The sequence below is a fragment of the Tursiops truncatus genome, chromosome 5, assembly GCF_011762595.2.
Source record: "Tursiops truncatus isolate mTurTru1 chromosome 5, mTurTru1.mat.Y, whole genome shotgun sequence".
NCBI lineage: Eukaryota > Metazoa > Chordata > Mammalia > Artiodactyla > Delphinidae > Tursiops > Tursiops truncatus.
This window is the reverse complement of record NC_047038.1, coordinates 85,541,928-85,565,799: the sequence shown is the minus strand read 5'-3', so window position 1 is coordinate 85,565,799 and position 23,872 is coordinate 85,541,928. Positions and strand designations below refer to the sequence as shown.

Sequence of the window (23,872 nt, the reverse complement as noted above, 5' to 3'; positions counted from 1 at the left end):
TGGCCACTCTATCTAAATTTTCAGCACCCCATACTTATACTTCTTCCTATTTTTTCTTTTCTTTTCTTTATTTATATTACTCATTTCTCTCCCCCCATTATTAGGAGTGCTATGATTCTTTTCATTGTATTCCCAGAAATTAAATTTTTCCTAGAACATTGCAGGCACTCACCAAATGTCTCTTGATAATGGAAGAAGGGAGAACATTTAAGAGGTATTTCACATAATACAAAATAATAGCAGCCAGAATTAAGAAAGAGATAGAGGTGATGGACAGAAAGATTTAGGCAGTAGGTCTAAGCACCAATGACCTCTCGAAAGTGGGAACTTACCAAGAGGGAGCAGGTACAGCTAATTCCTGGATCTTTAACGGTACCAGATAGATGGTAGTGACATTCACCAATATTAGAAATAGTGGGACATGAGTGCAGGCTGGAGAAAAAGCAAGTTCAGTTTTGAACTGAACTGTTATATTTAAGGAGGTTCTAAAACATCCATAAAATGTCCAATGCATAATTGAAAATAATGATGTAGAGCTCAAAGACAGAAGTCTGGGCTGAAGATCTATCTTAGAAAATATTACCTTATTATATGTTTGCTGAAACCAGGGCATAGGATGGGATCATTGAGGAAGAATACACATCAGGAGAAAACAACCGTGGACCAAATCTCTGTTACTATCATACCTGAAATCTTATTTAAATGGACACAAAATTGTCTAAAAGTCCTCTACGGACATACTATGTATATCTGAATTTGCAATTACCCTGTCGCTGTTTTCCTCTATTCTTACAAATAATGAAAAGTTATTGCCAAGTGACTCTATTAATCCACAACCATATATTGCTTCTAACTATGTGTCAATGGCAGAAGTTAACTAGTATTCCTACATAAATCTGATATATTAATGTAAGGTGTAATTTCAAATTAAAATTAAATCAACAATTATTTTATTACACATTTACTATGTGTAAGAACAAAATCCTAGCACTCAATTTAATAAGCACTCAATAGATGTTGATTCCCTTTGCTTCCTCCAAGTGATGTCACAAGAGATAGGAGTCCCCAAATTTTTTCCATCTCTATAATGTGAGGGAGGAAGTCTACATCAGAGGAAGCCCATGTTCTTTTATTCTAACCACCCTGGTTTCCATTTCCAGCTCTGTCATTCCTGAGTTATTTACTTTCTGAACCTCAGTTTTCCTATATTCCAAATAGGGATCATAATACCCATCTTACAAGACTAATATGAAGATAGGCAATAAGCATGTATAAAGTCTGACACTTAGGTTCTCATAATAAGAGCACAGAATAAGTTTTCTAAATTCATGTAATTTTCCAAGTCAATGAGAGAGAGAAAGAAGGAGGTGGAAGCTGGTTAAATATTTCACAACTGCATATTTGTTTTGCTGTTTAAACACAACCACTAAAAATTTTACTAATCAGGATCATGCTTTAAAAGCAAAGTATTTGCTTGAAGATTTCCACTGAATATGAGTCAAAATTCAGACAGTGTTAGCAAATATATTTTCTCTAATAGTTTGCAGAGCAAATATTGTACACAATTCAGTGTGTGTTGGCATAAGCTTTATAATCAGCCACATACAGAGGTTCAATGACAAGCTGCACTGCTAACAAGAGAGCAGATAATTTCTTCAGCAGTTTCTACAAGGTGGAACAACCTATTCTTATGTAATTAATAATGGCTTGTGAGATTAAGGTAATTTGAGCTCCACACCCTTTGTTTATTGAGTCACATGTCTCATGGTGCTTTTTAGCCATTGGGTTTAATATGTTTTCCATGAACTGAAACAAGGTTGGTTCTAAAGCCATTCCCATGGGAGGCTCATCCAAGCTAAAGCATATGCTGACTCTAGCCTATGGTTTTTGCTTTTTGGTATTTTGGCTTCCAATTTAAGCCTTGTTTTTTAGTAACTTCTCATTCTACACTCGTAAATCTTGATACTTCTATTCACCTCTGGAAATACAGTCAGTCCCTTGTTTGGGGTTTTTTTTTTAAACATCTTTATTGGAGTATAATTGCTTTATAATGGTGTGTTAGTTTCTGCTTTATAACAAAGTGAATCAGCTATACATATACATATATCCCCATATCTCCTTCCTCTTGGGTCTCCCTCTCACCCTCCCTCTCCCATCCCTCTAGGTGGTCACAAAGCACCGAGCTGATCTCCCTGTGCTATGCAGCTGCTTGCCACTAGCTATCTATTTTACATTTGGTAGTATATATTAGTCCATGCCACTCTTTCACTTCATCCCAACCTACCCTTCCCCCCACCCATGTCCTCAAGTCCATTCTCTACATCTGCGTCCTTATTCCTGTACTGGTTCTTCAGACCACTTTATTTTTATTTTTTTTTTAGATTCCATATATATGTGTTAGCATACGGTATTTGTTTTTCTCTTTCTGACTTACTTCACTCTGTCACCTTATTTTTGATAAAGGAGGCAAGAATATACAATGAAGAAAAGAAAGCCTCTTCAATAAGTGGTGCTGGGAAAACTGGACAGCTACATGTAAAAGAATGAAATTAGAACACTCCCTAACACCATACACAAAAGTAAACTCAAAATGGATTAAAGACCTAAATGTAAGACCAGACACTATAAAACTCTTAGAGGAAAACATAGACGAACACTCTATGACATAAATCACAGCAAGATCCTTTTTGAACCACCTCCTAGAGAAATGGAAATAAAAACAAAAATAAACAAATGGGACCTAATGAAACTTAAAAGCTTTTGCACAGCAAAGGAAAACATAAACAAGACGAAAAGACAACCCTCAGAATGGGAGAAAATATTTGCAAATGAAGCAACTGACAAAGGATTAATGTCCAAAATTTACAAGCAGCTCATGCAGCTCAATATCAAAAAAACAAACAACCCAATCTAGAAATGGGCAGAAAATCTAAATAGACATTTCTCCAAAGAAGATATACAGATAGTCAACAAACACATGAAAGAATGCTCAGTATGACTAATCATTAGAGAAATGAAAATCAAAACTACAATGAGGTATCACCTCACACCGGTCAGAATGGCAACAAATCTACAAACAGTAAATGCTGGAGAGAGTGTGGAGAAAAGGGAACCTTCTTGCACTGTTGGTGGGAATGTAAATTGATACAGTCCCTTGTTGTTGAGGTAGGAGGTCAATCAGTATAAAACTTATTTGGGTTGGCTTGCTTCCAGCTCTTCTTTTGACTCTCCCCTGCTGAGTACCCACTGATATTTACTGAACTTACAAATGCCAAACACTGTGCAAGTGTCACCACATGTCATTGGCACAACAAACCCAGTAGGAAACAGAAGAGTAAACTGAGGCTCAAAAAGTCAGCAAATGTCAATGGGCCAATTTTATCCTACTAGAAAATTACTGCAGTTAGTCATTCCCAAATGTTGGACTCTGGATCAGTGTCGCTGAAAGTCAGTTTTGATTAGCAGAGCAAAATTAACAAATAAGAGCAATGTAGTAAAAAGACATCATTAAGCTAGAGCTAAATTATTCATCTAATTTGTTATTATGAGATTATGTCCTTCCTACTTTTATCAATTTAAATGCCCTTTTACTAAAAAATAATATTTGAGTGTGGTCAATTTTTGTAATGTTTAATGTGTTTATTCAACAAAATTGAAAGTTGGCAAGTCTATGTCCACCTCCAATAATCTTCTGAAATGATACTGGTCCCATAGCCATAGCATACAATGTGCAGGTGGTACAATGTAAAATACCAGGATATGCCCTTTCATCAGTATGTGAGTTGGGTAGAGCCCAAACAATATCAGGCAACCCTGCTGTGAAAACTAAAGTCTGGGAATCACTGACTCTCAGAGCATTCCATTCCCACTTATACCAGAATGTTAGCAAAACAAATAGAAAAAATGGAAATCTGACTATATTCTAGATAAATGTAAGTGCTTTTCAGTTCTGTTAAGGCTTTTAAATCTAAAACACACCCAGGAGTTAACACATACAACAAATATTTATAAATATCATAAATCTATGGACCACCTATATATGCCAGGTACCCTACAAACTATCAGAAACATATGCATGAATACCATCTTTATCCTCAAGGTTCTCACAGTCTAGTGGATAACCTACTTAATAGAAATATATACTTTATACACTTAATATAACCTCACTGATTTTCAAATTAGCCTTGCGAGGCAAGTATTATTTCCATTTTTTCAGATGAAGAAAATCTCAGATAAATGACAATATGATCTCCAAGCAAACAAGGGATAAAACAGGAATTCACATTAAGCTCTTCTGGTGACCTCCCCAGTGTGAGTGTGTGTGTGGTAGGGAGAGAGGCCATGAGGAAGTACTTGGATTATATGCGTAATATAATACCAGATACTGTTAGTACAAATCTACTGACTTACACTGCTGTTGATGATTTCATGGGTGAAAAAAATTATGCAAATCCTCTGCTGCTGGTATAGTTCTAATTAATTACAGGTGCTTATTACTCTCCTGGATCTCAGCTCTCAGCCTCTAGACATATCCCCATTTTAATAACCCGGAGAATATTACAGTGAGAAATGCTACTGTCTGACTCCCTCCATCCCTCTCCCCACCCAAAATGATCTCTCTTCAGCACATCCCTGAGGATGGTGCCCAGGTAAGGGAGCTTACTACAGTAGTGTCCAACATAGGGTCTTAGAAGGAGTTGTAGTAAAACAGAAATAGTTGTTATTCTTGAGAACCTCATCAACTGGCAGAAGAAGGAAAAGCAATTGCAAACCTGAGGTCAGATTTCCTTATTTGTCTATCAAACTATCTAAATGTCAACATTTTAGTGCTGAAAAAAAAATTGAAAGAAAAACCATTAAGGAGAGTGTTGTTCAGTTAGATTTCATTTCCAGAACTATATTCCTATCAAGAAACAATCGGTTTTCTATAATAGAGCCATGTGCAAGCTAAGAGACTTCAGAAGGCAGAAAATGATCATGAGAGCTGAAATGATTGCTTCTCTGAGTGAAATGAGTGGTCTTTGATCTTTTCTCTTGTTCTAAGGCCATCAGGGGTGCCATCGGCCTCAAGATCTGTGAATCCATCCATAGTATGTTTTGTTGTCATCGCAGTTGTGGCGATCCTGGCAGTGACCACAGGTTTACTTGTCTACTTTTTAGCTTTTGGTAAGTACCAGAAGATTGGATATACCACTCTTCAGATGAATTAACTAAATATACTTTCAGATTAAAAGTTTGGCATTCTCACTTTTATTGCCACTTCTATTTCTTAATACAACATAATTATATATTTATTCATATACCCCTGAATATATGTTCATGTCTATATTTTCTCTAATTCAGTATTTTTTCTCTTCTTTTTCTTTTGGCCTTTTTTAGTATACTAAACAACATTAAACCCAGACAAGAATTATTCTAGCCAAGGGAAAAAACTCAATATTTTTCTGATGCTAGAGTTCACTTGTTTTGTTCTTTCATTAATACCATGATTTCCTTCTTCATTTAAAATTTGCAAAGGACCTTAAGTTTCAACATCTAAAAGTTGGATGTATCTAAATATTTGTTAATTCACAACCTGTCTCCCAAAAATAATCTTAGGAGCAGAACAATTATGATAGGAGATGAATTTGAAGTTAAGAAGTAGAAAGAGGTTTAAAAACAAACTTTAAAAAGGATTCTGTTCCTTTTTTTCCTCTTAGTTTCTTTAATTTTTCATTACATCATAAAAGTAGGAAACAAAGAAATAATATAAAGAATGCATATACCCTGCTCATTCACAAACAACTTAATATCTCAGTGAATATTCTTTCAGATGTTTTAATGTAGATAAAATGTGTCAAATTTCACTAGATAATATATGTTATAATCTGTTTCCTTCACCTGAAAAAACACTTCGAGTTTTTTTTTTTAATTTTGCTATAATCCTGTTAAATTATTTAAATCATTGGGGCAGGGTGGGGCAGAGTGTGAAGGCATATGGGTATGTATGAGTGTGGAGACTGAGTAAGAACAAACTTATTTATTCTAGTAACTAGGAATAATCTTTTCAGTCAATCTAGTTACAAAGTTGTGGCTAAATTTTGCTTTTGACTACATTTTGCTAACAAATTACCTAGAGACAAATATGTCCAAGGTGAATTACGGAAGAGTGAAAAACAAACATCAAGTTTCAGATTAAACTAATGAATTTTCGCTCTTAACAGCACTGTATTGTCACACTTAAACACAAAGGGTGAAGCCTTAAATAAGTCCTCTTCAAAGTGTATACCAGCGACCACTTATGGCCCTAGAAAGACTTGTCCTTCTGCCACAAAGGACCGCACAACCCTATCCCCATGATCTCAAATGCTTTCCCTGATTGAGGTATTTCTCTGCATAAATTATGTATGTGAATGATCAAATGGAAGCATGGAATTTTTTCCTGAGACAGGTTAGGTTATGTCCATGTTCATAATGTTTCTAAGGTAAGGACAAGTATGTTTTAGGAATTTTTATTTCCTTCACATAGCTTAATATATCCATTGGAAGACCCTTTGTGATGGAAATAGTTCACATTGAACAACCAGATTAGCTTTCTTGTCAGAAGTTATTTTCTAGCTTAATCCAGAGAACCAATAAGTCACTAATTCCTCTAAAAAGAATAGTATTTGAAATAATTTTTAAAACTATTCAGAATTACTTTATTCCTTAATTATAAATGAATAATAGTGTATTATAGACATTAATATTTCCTGAATGAATAAATCTGTAATCACAAATCTCCCTAAAATATAGTAAGAATGAAAATTATGACACTACTGAACAATTTAATTTCTCAAATAATGCTGCTCTGATTTTCATGCATTTTTAACACTTCCAGCATTGCTAATCTTTTTAAAAACTGAAAGAAAAATAATTTTATTATAGTTACATTATATTTAGAGTTTTCTTTCAAGGGAATCAAATATTTTTTAATTGTATAACATAGCCTCCCATAATCCTGTATAAAATACAGATTAAAGTACTTAGTAATGTGAGATTGATCCTGCCTTTTCTTTGTTTTACAGGGCAAAAAGATTACTTTTACAGTAGCAGCTTAGAAATACTAAATGTTCAATATACTGATGAGCTAAGTTCACCAATTACACAGAAATATAGACTTCTGAGTGAAAAAATTGAGTCTGCGGTAAGTTAATATTTGCATTTCCTCTTTATTATATCATAAAACAATTATGATAATAAACCTAATATTTTGTGATATATTTGCAACTCCTAGATGCTCTGCATATTCTCCTCCCCAAATGGTTAAAGATATGTTTCATTGTGCTTTTTCCAAGTCAATTTGTACACTTTGTACAATTTGTACACTTGTTCTTATTCATATTTTCTTACATCATGAGTGAAAAGTTTTAGGTCATGAGTAAACATTTTTTATGATTATGACTTCAAAGATTGGAAGTCTATTGTTTATGCAATTTGAGCATTTTTCCTACCCTCGAGATTGTCTTTTTAAATCCTTTTCATTTTGCCTTCTTTCCTTTTTTCTTATCCAACTAAACATATGGGTAGTAGGTGTTAAAATACATATTAACATAGTTTGGAGAATGTCATACTTTGGTTCAATGATTGACATAGAAAATATACAAAGAAAGCCTGGGCTCTCACTTGAAAAGACCCCCAGGCTGCTTACCAGGAAACCTCACAAGCAGACCCTTAGCACTGGTTTATCATCACAGACCAGGGTTTGGCCTTCAGCCCTGCAGAGTCAGAGCTGAACAATCTCAGGGTTGCTCACTTACCCTTAACGTTTTCTAAGATTCCTAAGGTTATAAATTAATCCAATGGTTCTAAAACTTTAGCAAAATCACCTGGAAGGTTTATTAAAAATAGAGTTCTAGGCCCCAGTGTCAGAGTTTCTGATTCAGTAGTTAGAATTTGCATTTCTAACAAGTCCCCAGGTGATGCTGATGCTATGGTCCAGGGACCACACTTTGGGAACCACTGAGTTAATCTATAATGAGAATTATCATGGCTGGGGGACTGAATCATCTACTTGTCTAACACCCTTTTCCCCTAGGGGCAAACTACACTGGGAGCCAAGTATTGAGAAAAGTGCTTGGTGAGCATTAAATTAGAGCAAGGGAAGTTAGTATATAATTTAAATGTTTAATCAGAATAAGCAGCTGAGTCAGAATAATCTGGGAACAGAATCTAGGCCAGGAGGCAGTGGTAGGGTTAATATTGGGGAACATCAGTTTATTATGCCAGAAGTGGGAGCCTCCTGTTCCTTCAATAAACTTTTTTTAAACATCAATCCTGTCTAATGCTGTGGACATACAAAAAGTGGAGTAGATATTGGATCTGTCCTCATGGAGGTTAGTCTAACATGGGAGATTAAACAAGCTTACAAATATTTATAATATAAGGTATGCAGTGAGTATGTGACATGAGAGCAACACAGATGTCAGTTTGTGGTAAGAGGATAAATGATATCCAATTATGGAGATCAGAGACAGCATCTTATAAAAGATGACTCTTTTCAGGTTAGCTTTAGAATGAGTAGGGCACACCACAGCTAAAATATGAGCCAAGGCATAGAGAGGAGAATGTGCTTAGCTAAAATGTTTGGGTTTTATCTTGTAGAGAGAAAGTCTTGAGCTAGAGGCAGAATGATGCAAACAGGATCTGACAGATTCATGTTCCGAATATAAAAATTATACTATAAAGAGAAGAGCCTGCACACAGTAACGCTAGTTAGAAGCTCATTACCGTGGTCCAGAAGAAAGCCAAGGGGTTAAAACTTGAATTAGGGCATATTCCAGAAAATGTGGAAATGCACATAAAACTTCCATTTTAGGCTTACCAAAGCAATCCACCTCCCCAACTTCCTACTTTCTCTTCCCAACCTGCTCTTAAAAAATCAATAGGAATATTTAGTTATATCATTTGCATCATAAGAGCCCATTGTTTAGACTTCAAACCAAGAGATATTCTTTTTTTTTTTAGTATTTAAAGAATATCCTTAAATTTATTCACATTTATTTAAAAATGCCAGTTTTTAAAAACTTTGGTACTTTGTCATTAGTAATGAATTACTTCACGACTGACTGCCCACACAGTTTAGACGTTGAAAGGTGCTGATTTATGCAATAATCGGTACTTGGGTTAGTAATACTACTCTGAGGCTGGACCCCACAAAATACACACACAAATACAAACTACACAGACAAATACAAAGAGCCGGTGAGTACCTCTGTCTCAGGCAGAGGGCAACATGCAAATCTGAACAGATTTTCTTGTGATTAACACTGCAAGAGACATTCTTAAATTTCTTGACGAAGACACTAGAGACAAACATCTCAGGAGGTCAGTCTGAGGACAGTTATTCATAATGAAGTCCTCACATCCACACAAAGACATCATGTAATGTTTCAGCTATTTACCCAGTCTAATAAAAGGGAGCAAACTGTAAGTATGTATATTGAGAATCCCAGCTTCATTATAGGGAATTAGAACCCAACTATTTGTCATTAAAGCAAGATGCCAGAGACATCCTCAGCCCTAAAGAGGTCACTCAGTTCCTGCCAGACAGATCAGATATGTCAGGTCAGCGCATCCTTCATAGAGCATATGTAAAATTGCAAAAGACTGATATGGAGAGAAACAGCATAAGGCATAAAGCACAACGTACATATTCAGCAATGTGAAAAACATAAACTAAGTTTCTTTTCAAAAGTACTACCAGCACATTTGGAAGATATTCAGTAAGTCTTTGAAATCCAATCCCAATGACAAAAAAATTATACAATCTAATTTGTTATTCTTGAATTACTCTCAAAAGTGGTCTATAAAGTAAATTGTAATGTATAAAGTGTTATCAAAATGAAAATAATTTTAGTATTGTCTTTTGTTTTAAAGATAATAAAAAAGTAGAAAAGTCAAGGCATTCAAGAAATATAAAGAGAAAGAAATATGCACAAAATCTCAATACTAATATATCCATTTTTAATATTTTGATGTTCCAAGTACTTTTCATGAAAACTGCATAATCATCCATGCACAAACACATATAATTTTCTGTCAGTGGAATAAGACTATACATGCTTGTTTACTACCACTTTTTTCTCAAAACATATGTCATAGAGGTATTTAAATATCAATGAAGAAATATGCCATTTTAAATAAATAAATAGTATTATAGTGCGTAAAGGTACAATATTTTATTTAACCAGTCCTCTGTTGACAGATGTTCAAATTGTTTCCAGTTTTTCACTATTATATCCAATATTCTGATGACCAGTCTTGTTGATACATCCTTGCACACCTGAGTGATTATATTCTTGGGACATATTCCCAGAAGTAGAATTATCAGAATATAGGGTTTATGCTTTTATTTCTCTCTAGAGATTTTTAAATTTCTTCTTCAATTTTAATAAAGATTTTATTTTAGAAGCATTTTAGATTTATAGAAAAGTTGCAAAGATAATATAGAGTTCTCATATACATCACACCCAGTTTCCTCTATGATTAACGTTTTATATTACAATAGTATATTTATTGCAATTAATCATCCAATATTAATACATTGTTATTAACCAAATTCTGTATTTTATTCAGATTTCCTTTGTTTTTACTTAATGTTCTTTTCCATTTCCTGATCCCATCCAGGATAGCAAATTACAGAGTTGTCATGTCTTCTTAGGCTCTTGTAGACTATGACAGTTCCCCAGATTTTCCTTGTTTTCGATAACCTTGACAGTTTTGAGGAATACTAGTCAGGTATTTTGTAGAAATGTCCCACAATTGGAGGCCTTCTGATGTTTTTTCTTATGGTTAGACTGGGGTTTGGGGTTTTAAGGAGGAAGACTATAGAGGAAAAGGGTCATTTTCATTACATCATATGAAGTGGGGTACATAATATCAACATGACTTACCACTGTTGACCTTGATCACCTGGCTGAAGTAGTGTTGGCCAGATTTCTACACTGTAAAGTTACTCCCTCCCTTTTCCATATTATACTCTTTGGAAGAAAGACACTATGTACAGGCCACACATAAGAAGTGGAGGAGTAACGAGTTATGCTTTGAATATTTAAAGAATATTTGAAATTCTTCTGTTTGTCTAGTTTCTCCATGTACTAATTCAACCATTTGTTTATATCAATATAGTGATCTATGCATTTTTAACATTTATTTTAATTTCTAGATTGCACTCCAGAAGTGCCCAAGTTTACATTCTTACCACCAGTATATAAGTATGCATAGGTATGCTTATTTCCCCTACAGCATTAACACTATGCATTGTAAACCTTATTAATTGTTGCTAATTCAATAGGCAAGAAGTGATATCTCACTATTACTTTGGTTTGCATTTCTTTGATTACTAGTAAGATTTAATCTGTCTCCCTATAGTAATAGGTCATTTTTATAATTTCATTTGTGAATTGCCTGGTCATGACCTTGCCCATTTTCTTACTGGAGCCTTTGTGTTTTTATATAAATCTAGGGAAAAAAATTCTTTCCTTGTTAAAATATTAAAATTTGCCTGTTATTCATTTGCATATATTTCTCTAACGAGATTTGACTTTCAACCTTGTTTATAATCTAGGGTTTTTTTTTACTGCCATATAGATTTAATTTTTTAGGTAGCCAAAATTATCAATTTTATCTTTGATTCACCTGTAATTTATTTTGTAATAAGATAGAGATCCAGCTTTTTCCCCTAAAAGAGCTAGGTGGTGGTACCAAAACAGTATATTAAATAGTGCAATGGATTTATTTGTTGTGCCGTCTTTATCATACACTAAATTCCTCCTTTTCTTTTTTCTGTACTCCTCTCTCTTTCACTGACTAGTCTTTGTCTGTACCAGTACCCAGCTATTTACTGTGGCTTTATAATTAAACATCTGGCAGAGAAAGATTCCCCTTGAAATTCGTCTGATGTATGATTTCTACAGTTAATCTCATTTATTCATACTTCTGTAGAAACACTTTGGATAATACTCTAATGTAGTATTTTATAGTTCATAAAGCACTTTTACATATATCATCTAACCTTCAACTCACAATGGGCATGTAATTTTTATAGATGGGTAAGTGAATACTGTGAGAGATTAAGAAACGTGACAAAGGCCATTCAACTGGAAAGTGACAGAACAAAAATTCAAACCAAGGTCTCCTGATTTCAAGTTCAAGAATCATACCACTTACCAGTGGTAACATGAGTACCATCATTATCCTTGTTCCATAGTCAGCAGTGTTAATTAATACTTAATGAGCTGTGGAATAATCCCAGAATTTCTATTATATTAAGCAATTCACTTTTCTGGTTCACAGTTTATTCATTAGTAAAATAAAATCATTGAACTAGATGATTTTTATAGTACATTCTACCTCAAAAAGTCTATGATTATGTGGTTTTCACACAAGATATCCATGCCACCGAATCACCTGTTTTTCTCATCGTGCCTCTCTGGCCACTCCTTCTCCTCTGTATCTTTTATAGATTCACCCTCCTCTACACTAACATTAAATGTTGAAATTCCCCAACTCTTTGACCTATGCGCTCCTCTCCTCTCACATTATTTTCTATCTCTAGATGATCTCACCCATGACCATTACTTCTACCAACACTTATATACTAATGACTCATGCTGTCGTCAGCCCAGACTTTTCTTCTGTACTTCAGACCTTTTCCCCCAACTGCCAGCTTAATATCTCTACTTGGCTGTTGTAAAAACATCTCAAATATATTATGTCCCTAAGTCAAACTCATGATCCCTCCACACCATACTAGCCTTCTTCCCATAATCCTAACCCCATTGATGATAATACCATTTATTCAGTTTTCCAAACCAGAAACCTAGAATTCATCCTTGACATACTGCTCTATGTCATTCCAAATATCCAATCTATTACCAACCCCTGTAGGTTTTATCCCCTGTATTTCCCTCAGATCCATTCATTTCTCTCCATATCTGCTACCACCATAACCATCCAAGCCATGACCTCTACACCGAAGTGCCAAAATAGCACCATAACTAATTTACGTTATTTTGTACCTAAAATTGTTTATCCACATGCAACCAGAGAGATTGTTCTCAAATTGCAAATCTGATTTTATTATCCTCTCATTTAAAACACTTCAGTGACTTCCCATTATGATGATAAAGACCAAATTCTTCACACACTAACAAGACTTTCATGGTCTGGCCTTTCTATATAACTCTAGCCTCCTTGCTTTCTAGGCTACAACTGTCCTGGCCTTTGATTCCTTAAACACAATCTGTTTGTTCCTACCTCAGGACTTTGTATGTGCCATTCACTCCACCTGTGAGGCTTTTCCTTTCTCTTCAACCAGCTAACTCTGATTCTTCCTGAAGATCTCAGTTTCATAAACATTCCTCTGAGAAGCCTCCCTAATCTCACTGACTGGATCAAATCCCTCTACTATATTGCTGCACTTATCACAGTTATAATTCTGCTTAAATGTGGATGATAATATGATTAGTGCGTATCTCCCCCATTAGATGTAAGCTCCGTGATGGCAAGGACTGTCTATTTTCTCCACCAGTGTAACCCAGTGCTTGAAAGAGGGAGCGTGAAGCATAAGAGGTGCTCAAAAACTGTTGAATGAATGAAAAAATGAATAAGGTGATTTCGAAATAATGAGAGCATCTGTTTGCAAAATATGTGTACCAAAACTATGAGTGCATTCTGATTGAATGGGCCTCTCCAAATAAAACAAGGGACTTCAATCAGGATTCATACCTGGGATCAACTGAACCATTGAAACTCCCCTTTGGCATCAGGGGTGGTATTGCAACAGATTCTGCAAACAACAATTGCCATTTTTTCCAAAATATACCTAATGACTGTACCATGAAAAAAAACTAGGGCACAGGAAGAGAAAGACAGCAGTATCAATTTACAATTAATCTTATCACATCCCTTATACCATCAGGGCTTTTAGTACAGCCATTTAATAAGCACTGGTTGCTGCCTAATGCCTAAAAGAGAATTTGGTACATAGCTAGCATTCAAATATTTGTTGAATGAATGAATAAATGATACATTCTATCTGTTGGTTCCTGTGCTAAGTGCTAGGGACACAAAATAAAGATGTCATTGCAGTCAGGATGAAGCCCACAATGGTATCCAAGATGGAGTTGTCATACCAGAGAGGGATTCACAATAATTTTATTGGAGTCATGGAAGAAAATACTCAAATGTCACTCTACATGTGTTTTTCTCTTTTACGAAAGAATTTTTAAACAAGAAGAAAAAGAAAATAGGGAGAGAAGGAGTGAAGGAACAAATAAACAAACTTAGCTTTGTTACTATTTAACAAATGGATTGACACTGGCACCTTTGTTTGGTTTTATGTCAAGTAGTTCCACACAATGTGTGTGAAAATATCTTGAGGGATGGGGTGGGCAGTAACACAACAGAACTGACTGGGCATCAGCACACTTTTACCGGCTCTCAGTAGATTTAAATGATACACAGTTTCCACTAGATTTTAAAATTATATTATCTAGCTCTAAAAGTAAACTAAACCTCCCCAAAAATTAATATGAGGACTGAGAAGAATCCTGCAAAACATAAATAAATTTAAAAACCTGCAATTTGAAGACAACCCTCATATGAAGTAATGAATATGCAATATACAATAATGAATAAGTAAATGAACAGTTAGGTAACATAAGAACTGGCTACAGCCATACTGCCAGATAAGCAATGCTTTTTAGAAGATGTTTAAACACACACACGCACACCCTGTCCCTTCAAGGTATAAGTGTGAGAAATTAACTGCTTTTTATTTATTTTTTTATTTTATTTTATTTTTTTTGCAGTACGTGGGCCTCTCACTGTTGGAGCGCAGGCTCCAGACACGCAGGCTCAGCAGCCATGGCTCACGGGCCCAGCCACTCCGCGGCATGTGGGATCTTCCCAGACCGGGGCACGAACCCGTATCCCCTGCATTGGCAGGCGGACTCTCAACCACTGCGCCACCAGGGAAGCCCTTAACTACTTTTTAAATAAATAAGAGAAAACTTGGGAAATACATGTTTAACAATGTGTCCAGCATTAGGTGATTGAGTTCAGTTGTTTTGTTTTACTGAAAATTAAGGGCTTAGACATGCACACATAAAAATTTGGGAGACAAAAATTACCTACCATGTTTGTTGATTTTGAACACATTTCTTAAAATTTGTATATAAATATAATTAAACTCCTTTGATTTGATTTGAAAGGGTAGCCAGTTGAAATCAGGAAAGATGGAAAGTCACTTGCTGAACTTCAACAAAACCCTTGCATGATTGGTGGGAATGACAACTTAGTGTCATGATTTGTTAAGTTCTGCCAATGAACTTCATGCATCTGGAGCCACATAATTGTGTGGAAACTTCTTCAGTGCTTCAGACCAAGTATTTAGATTAAACTTAGAATCATACCTTTGGGTCATTTTATCACAGTGTTTCAAAAATTATAAATTCTGGGCTTCCCTGGTGGCGCAGTGGTTGAGAGTCCGCCTGCCGATACAGGGGACATGGGTTCGTGCCCCAGTCCGGGAGGATCCCACATGCTGCGCAGCGGCTGGGCCCGTGAGCTATGGCCACTGAGCCTGCGTGTCCGGAGCTTGTGCTCCACAACGGGAGAGGCCACAACAGTGAGAGGTCCACATACCGCAAAAAATATATATATACATATTTGAAGAGTACTGTAGTAATAGATTATATTGTCATGTATTTTATCTTTTTTCCTGAAAACTGAGTTTCCAGATCTTCTGATTAAACAGAAAAGAAAGTTTGTAACTGAAGGGTGACTGAAATCACAAAAACAACATTATTACTATTACTCAGCTCATGAATATTATGCACAAAACTGTACCTATTGAGAAATGTTATGAGGTAGGTATGTGAGAGATGCTTCCACCTCATCAGTTGTTCATGTAATTTCAACATTAAATACTAAAATACAAGACAAAACAAAAAATATACCTACCAAGTAAGAAGGTACTGAAAATAAGAAGATGATTTACCTTCATGGGGTAGCTAATAAGATCTCTTCTCCCTCAAGATGAAAAATATGTGACAATTATAGACATTCTATGTGTAATGTCTTACCCTTCGTATGACCTCACCTATTAACCGGTTTAATGATGGTTACTTTGTTAGAATTTACCTAAATAATCTATATCTCACTTCAATTCTTATCGATTATGAATATTATTGAGGTTTGAGGATTCTAGGCTATTCTAGAATTCAAAGATAGTGTTGTCAAGAGACCTTCAAGATGGCAGAGGAGTAAGACATGGAGATCACCTTCCTCCTCATAAATACATCAAAAATACGTGTTCATGTGGAACAACTCCTACAGCACACCTACTGAACGCTGGCAGAAGACCTCAGACCTCCCAAAATGCAAGAAACTCCCCATGTACCTGGGTAGGGCAAAAGGAGAAAGAAAAAACAGAGAGAAAAGAATAGGGATGGAACCTGCACCTCTGGTAGGGAACTGTGAAGGAGAAAATGTTTCCACACACTAGGAAGCCCCTTCACTGGTGGAAAAGGGGGGAAGCTTCGGAGCTACAGAGAAGAGTGCAGCAACAGGGATGCAGAGGGCAAAGCGGACAGATTCCCGCACAGAGGATTGGTGTCAACCAGCACTCACCAGTCTGAGAGGCTTGTCTGCTCACCCACCGGGGTGGGTGAGAGCTGAGAGCTGAGGCTCAAGCTTCGGAGTTCAGATCCCAGGGAGAGGAGAGGAGTTGGATGCGTGAACATAGCCTGAAGGGGGCAAGTGTGACACAACTAACTGGGAGGGAGTCCAGGAAAAAGTCTGGAACTGCCTAAGACTCAACAGACCATTGCTTTGGGGCGCACGAGGAGAGGAGATTCACAACACTGCCTAAATGAGCTTCAGAGACAGGCACGAGCTGCGGCTATCAGCGCGGACCCCAGAGACGGGCATGAGATGCTCAGGCTGCTGCTGCAGCTACCAAGAAGCCTGTGTGCAAGCCACTATCCACACCCCCCTTCTGGGGAGCCTGTGCAGCCAGCCACTGCCAGGGTTCCGTAATCCAGGGACAACTTCCCTGGGAGAACACACAGCGGGCCTCAGGCTGTTACAACACCATGTGGGCCCCTGCAGCTACAGGCCCGCCCTGCATTCCGTACCCCTCCCTCCCCCCAGCCTGAGTGAGGCAGAGCCCTCTAATCAGCCGCTCTTTAACCCACTCCTATCTGGGTGAAGAAGAGATGCCAGAGGGTAACCTACATGCAGAGGCAGGGCCAAATCCAAACCTGAACCCCAGAAGCTGTGCGAACAAAGAGGAAGGGAAATTTCTCTGTGCAGCCTCAGAAGCAGTGGATTAAACCTCCAAAATCAACTCAATGTACCCTGCATCTGTGGAACACTGGAATAGAAAACAAATCATCCCAAAATTGAGGCGGTGGATTTTGGGAGCACCTGTGGACTTGGAGTTTGCTGCGTGAGACTGACTACTTTGATTTTTATCTTTATCTTAGTATAGTTTCTAGCACTTGTTATCATTGGTGGATTTATTGGTTTGGTTGCTCTCTTCTTTATTTTTAAATTACTTTAATAATTTTTTTATTTTAATAACTTTATTATTTTATTTTATTTATTTTTTCTTTCTTTCTTTTTTTTCTCCCTTATCTTCTAAGCCCCATGGCTGACACAGTCTTGGTGCTTCAGCTGGGTGTCAGGCATGAGCCTCTGAGGTGGGAGAGCCAAGCTCAGTACACTGAACCACCAGAGATCTCCCAGCCCCATATAATATCAACCGGTGAGAGTTCTCCCAGATATCTCTGCCTCAAAGCTAAGACCCAGCTTCACTCAACGACCACCAAGCTCCAGTGCTGGACACCCCATGCCAAACAACTAGCAAGACAGGAACACAACTCCACCCATTAGGAGACAGGCTGCCTAAAATCATAATAAGTTCACAGATAACCAAAAACACACCACCGGACGAGGTCCTGACCACCAGAAAACAAGATCCAGCCTCATCCACCAGAACACAGGCACCAGTCCCCTCCACCAGGAAGCCTACAAAACCAACTAAACCAACATTACCCACTGGGGGCAGACACCAAAAACAACAGGGACTACGAACATGCAGGGTGCGAAAAGGAGACCACAAACACAGTAAGTTAAGTAAGATGGGAAGACAGAGAAATATGCAGCAGATGAAGGAGCAAAGTAAAAACCAACCTAAACAAATGAATGAAGAGGAAATGAAAAAGAATTCAGAATAATGATAGTAAAGATGATCCAAAATCTTGGAAATAGAATGGAGAAAATAAAAGAAATGTTTAACAAGGACCTAGAAGAACTAAAGAGCAAACAAACAATGATGAACAACACAAAAAATGAAATTAAAAATTCTCTGGAAGGAATCAATAGAATAACTGAGGCAGAATAATGGATAAGTGACCCAAAAGATAAAATAGTGGAAATAATTACGGCAGAGAAGAATAAAGTAAAAAGAGTGAAAAGAATCAAGGATAGACTCAGAGACCTCTGGGACAACATCAAATGCACCAACATTCAAATTATAAGGGTCCCAAAAAGAAGAAGAGAAAAAGAAAGGGACTGAGAAAATATCTTAAGAAATTAGAGTTGAAAACTTCTCTAATACAGGAAAGGAAATAGTCAAGTCCAAGAAGTGCAGAGAGTCCCATACAGGCTAAATCCAAGGAGAAACACACCGAGACACATATTAATCAACCTTTCAAACATTAAATACAAAGACAAAATATTAAAAGCAGCAAGGGAAAAGCAACAAATACCATACAAGGGAATCCCCATAAGGTTAACAGCTGATCTTTCAGCAGAAACTCTGCAAGACAGAAAGGAGTGGCAGGACATATTTAAAGCGATGAAAGGGAAGAACTTACAACCAAGATTACTCTCCCCAGCAAGGATCTCATTCAGTTTTGACGGACAAATTAAAACATTTACAGAGAAGCAAAAGGTAAGAGAATTCAGCACAACCAAACCAGCTTTACAACAAATGCTGAAGGAACTTCTCTGGGCAGGAAACACAAGAGAAGGAAAAGACCTACAATAACAAACCCAAAACAATTAAGAAAATGGTAATAGGAACATACATATCGATGATTACCTTAAATGTAAATGGATTAAATGTTCCAACCAAAAGACACAGACTGGCTGAATGGATACAAAAATAAGACCCATATATATGCTGTCTACAAGACACGCACTTCAGACCTAGGGATACATACAAACTGAAAGTGAGGGGATGGAAAAAGATATTCCATGCAAATGGAAATCAAAAAAAAGCTGGAGCAGCAATTCTCACATTAGACAAAATAGACTTTAAAATAAAGACTATTACAAGAGACAAAGAAGGACACTACATAATGATCAAGGGATCGATCCAAGAAGAAGATATAACAATTGTAAATATTTATGCACCCAACATAGAAGCACCTCAATACATAAGGCAAATGCTAACAGTCATAAAAGGGGAAAATGACAGTAACACAATCATAGTAGGGGACTTTAACACCCCACATTCACCAATAGACATATCATCCAAAATGAAAATAAATAAGGAAACACAAGCTTTAAATGATACATTAAACAAGATGGACTTAATCGACATTTAGAGGACATTCCATCCAAAAGCAACAGAATACACTTTTTCTCAAGTGCTCATGGAACATTCTCCAGGATAGATCATATCTTGGGTCACAAACCAAGCCTTGGTAAATTTAAGAAAATTGAAATCGTATCAAGTATCTTTTCCGACCACAACGCTATGAGACTAGATATCAATTACAGGAAAAAAACTGTAAAATATACAAACACATGGAGGCTAAACAATACACTACTAAATAACCAAGAGATCACTAAAGAAATCAAACAGGAAATCAAAAAATACCTAGAAACAAATGACAATGAAAACACAATGGCCCAAAACCTATGGGATGCAGCAAAAGCAGTTCTAAGAGGGAAGTTTATAGCAATACAATCCTACCTCGAGAAACAAGAAAAATCTCAAAAAAAACAACCTAAACTTACACCTAAAGCAAGTAGAGAAAGAAGAACAAAATAACCCCAAAGTTAGCAGAAGGGAAGAAATCATAAAGATCAGATCAGAAATAAATGAAAAAGAAATGAAAACAATAGCAAAGATCAATAAAACAAAAAGCTGGTTCTTTGAGAAGATAAACCAAATTGGTAAACCATTAGCCAGACTCATCAAGAAAAAAAGAGAGAAGACTCAAATCAACAGAATTAGAAATGAAAAAGGAGAAGTAACAACTGACACTGCAGAAATACAAAGGATCATGAGAGATTAATACAAGCAACTATATGTCAATAAAATGGACAACCTGGAAGAAATCGACAAATTCTTAGAAAAGCACAACCATCCAAGACTGAACTAGGAAGAAATAGAAAATATAAACAAATCACAAGCACTGAATTTGAAACTGTATTAAAAATCTTCCAGCAAACAAAAGCCCAGGAATGGATGGCTTCACAGGTGAATTCTATCAAACATTTAAAGAAGAGCTAACGCCTAACCTTCTCAAACTCTTCCAAAATATAGCAGAAGGAGGAACACTACCAAACTCATTCTACGAGGCCACCATCACCCAGATACCAAAACCAGACAAGGATTTCACAGAAAAATAAAACTCCAGGCTAATATCTCTGATGAACATAGATGCAAAAATCCTCCACAAAATACTAGCATACAGAATCCAACAGCACATTAAAAGAGACATACACCATGATCAAGTGGGGTGTATCCCAGGAATGCAAGGATTCTTCAATATACACGAATCAATCAATGTGATATGCCACATGAACAAATTAAAGGATATAAACCATATAATCTCAATGGATACAGAAAAATCTTTTGACAAAATTCAACACCTATTTATGACAAAAGCTCCCCAGAATGTAGGCATAGAGGGAACCTCTATGCACATGCACATATGGTTACCTTATCTTTGAGAAAAGAGGCAAGAATATATAATGGAGAAAAGACAGTCTCTTCAATGAGTGGTGCTTGGAAAACTGGACAGCTACATGTAAAATAATAAAATTAGAACACTTCCTAACAGCATACCCAAAAATAAACTCAAAACGGATTAAAGACCTAAATGTAAGGCCAGACTCTACTAAACTCTTTGAGGAAAACATAGGCAGAACACTCTTTGACACAAATCACAGCAAGGTCCTTTTTGACCCACCTCCTAGAGAAATGGAAATAAAAACAAAAATAAACAAATAAGACCTAGTGAAACTTAAAAGCTTTTGCACAGCAAAGGAACCCATAAAGAAGATGAAAAGACAACCCTCAGAATGGGAAAAAATATTTGCAAATGAAGCAGATAAGAAAGGATTAATATCCAAAATATACAAGCAGCTCATGCATCTCAATATGAAAAAAACAAGCCAATCCAAAAATGGGCCGAAGACCTAAATAGATATTTCTCCAAAGAAGATATATAGATTGCCAACAAACACATGAAAAGATGCTCAACATCATTAATCATTAGAGAAATGCAAATCAAAACTACAATGAGGGGGTTTCCGTGATGGCGCAGTGGTTGAGAGTCCACCTGCCAATGCAAGGGACACGGGTTTGTGCCCCGGTCCAGGAAGATCCCACATGCCGCGGAGCAACTAGGCCGGTGAGCCACGACTACTGAGCCTGCACGTCTGGAGCCTGTGCTCCACAACAAGAGAGGCCGCGATAGTGAGAGGCCCGCACACCGTGTTGAAGAGTGGCCCGCGCTTGCCACAACTAGAGAAAGCCCTTGCACAGAAACAAAGACCCAACACAGCAAAAATAAATAACTAAATTAGTAAACTCCTACCCCCAACATCTCCTTAAAAAAAAAAAACCAAAAACAACTACATTGAGGTATCACCTCACACCAGTCAGAATGGCCATCATCGAAAACTCTACACACAATAAACACCGGAGAAGATGTGGAGAAAAGGGAACCCTCTTGCACTGTTGGTGGGAATGTAAATTGATACAGTCACTATGGAGAACAGTATGGAGGTTCCTTAAAAAGCTAAAAATAGAGCTACCTTATGACCCAGCAATCCCACTATGGGCATATACTCTGAGAAAACCATAATTCAAAAAGAGTCATGTACCACAATGTTCATTGCAGCACTACTTACAATAGCCAGGACACGGAAGCAACCTAAGTGTCCATCAACAGATGAATGGATAAAGAAGATGTGGCACATATGTATAGTAGAATATTACTCAGCCATAAAAAGAAATGGAATTGAGTTATCTGTAGTGAGGTGGATGGACCCAGAGTCTGTTACACAGAGTAAAGTAAGTAAGAAAGAGAAAAACAATTACCGTATGCTAACACATATACATGGAATCTAAAAAAAAAAAAAAAAAAAAAAAAATGGTTCAGAAGAACCTAGGGGCAGGACAGGAATAAAGACGCAGATGTAGAGAATGGACTTGAGGACATGGGGAGGGGGAAGGGTCAGCTGGGACGAAGTGAGAGAGTGGCATGGACATATATACACTACCAAATATAAAACAGGTAGCTAGTGGGAAGCAGCTGCATAACACAGGGAGATCAGCTCCGTGTTTGTGACACCTAGAGGGGTGAGATAAGGAGGGTGGGATGGAGATGCAAGAGGGAGGAGATATGGGGATATAGTATATGTATAGCTGATTCACAGAAGAAACTAACACAACACTGTAAAGCAATTATACTCCGATAAAGACATTAAAAAAAAACCCACAAAGATAGTATTGTCACCCTCATTCAGGAGGGAAATATAAAATAGTTCTTTTTTCTTTGTTTACTTGATTTTTTGTCCATTGTAATAAAAGGGTCAATAATACAGGTTACAAAATCAAAGAAGTATGAAAGCAAACTCATCCAACCCATTAAAGAAGAATCAATAATAAGTTTGAAGGGAGTGAAAAAGCCCAAAGGTTACATGTAAAGCTCACTGAAGGCAGATGCATAGCCTCTGGAAGTTGCAGTAGTCAACTGTGTACAGAACAATTTTTTAAACACACTTTGGACTGTTTTCCTTTTACAGATGAAGAAATTGAGAGGAAGAAAGTTTAAAAGATTCGTTCAAGTTCTCATAGCAAGCTAACTTTTCCCTGTCCCCTATCTACTACACTTTCCACTCTCCTATTGGCTTCCTCTTCAGGCATCTGCTCACTGATTTTCTACCAAGTATTTGATAAGTTCTAATTAAAGAGACTACAAAATTTTCACCCACTCTATGAAATACGGATTCTTATCCATAGGTCTCTTCTTTTATCCTTGTATATGGATATCAACCAATTAATCAACTTGCTTTCTTTATGTTGCTTATTACCTTAGTCCTCACTAAATTACATCAATATTTTCCACATAACAAAAATGTCATAATTAAATTATATTTTTAACATTTTGGTCCAGTGTAGCCCATGCTGATGCAATACCAAATCATGAATTAAAATATAATTACAAGAAACATCTAAATTTTAGCAATTCCTTCAGTTTTAGGTCAGTTCCTTTTACTTCTGCTAAAGTCAAGTAATATTAAAGATAAATCAGTTTATTAAACTCCCTCCTACAATATACCACATTAATAAACACATTAAAACCTATCCTTCTACATAGTTAACTAAAATACTCACCAAATGATTGCATTCTATAATTCTAGATCATAGAATTTTGAGTGACTTTTTGCTCTCTTCTTAACACTTACTAGTACTTCTTGAATTTTTTAAAAAGGAAATTATTTTGAAAAACTAACAGCCTCATAACTCTTAAAAATATTTGAGACCTCTAGAAAGAAAAAAAGTTATTTTGCATCACAACTGGTTGGTCTGATA

The 23,872-nt window shown here is 36.5% G+C and overlaps 1 protein-coding gene and 1 long non-coding RNA gene across 7 annotated transcripts in view; one reads left to right on the top strand and one right to left on the bottom strand.

The window, feature by feature from the left end:
- The window catches only part of LOC109548823 (uncharacterized), a 199,662-nt gene that overhangs the window by 25,486 nt on the left and 150,304 nt on the right, over nucleotides 1-23,872 (bottom strand). The gene's annotated exons all lie outside the window — the stretch shown is intronic.
- TMPRSS11D (transmembrane serine protease 11D) overlaps nucleotides 1-23,872 on the top strand; it is a 69,396-nt gene that overhangs the window by 16,601 nt on the left and 28,923 nt on the right. Inside the window, exons 2-3 of the mRNA XM_019928096.3 lie at nucleotides 5,045-5,166; nucleotides 7,047-7,165. Of these exons, the coding sequence (XP_019783655.1) occupies nucleotides 5,045-5,166; nucleotides 7,047-7,165 (241 nt within the window). The remainder of the gene's footprint in view (nucleotides 1-5,044; nucleotides 5,167-7,046; nucleotides 7,166-23,872) is intronic.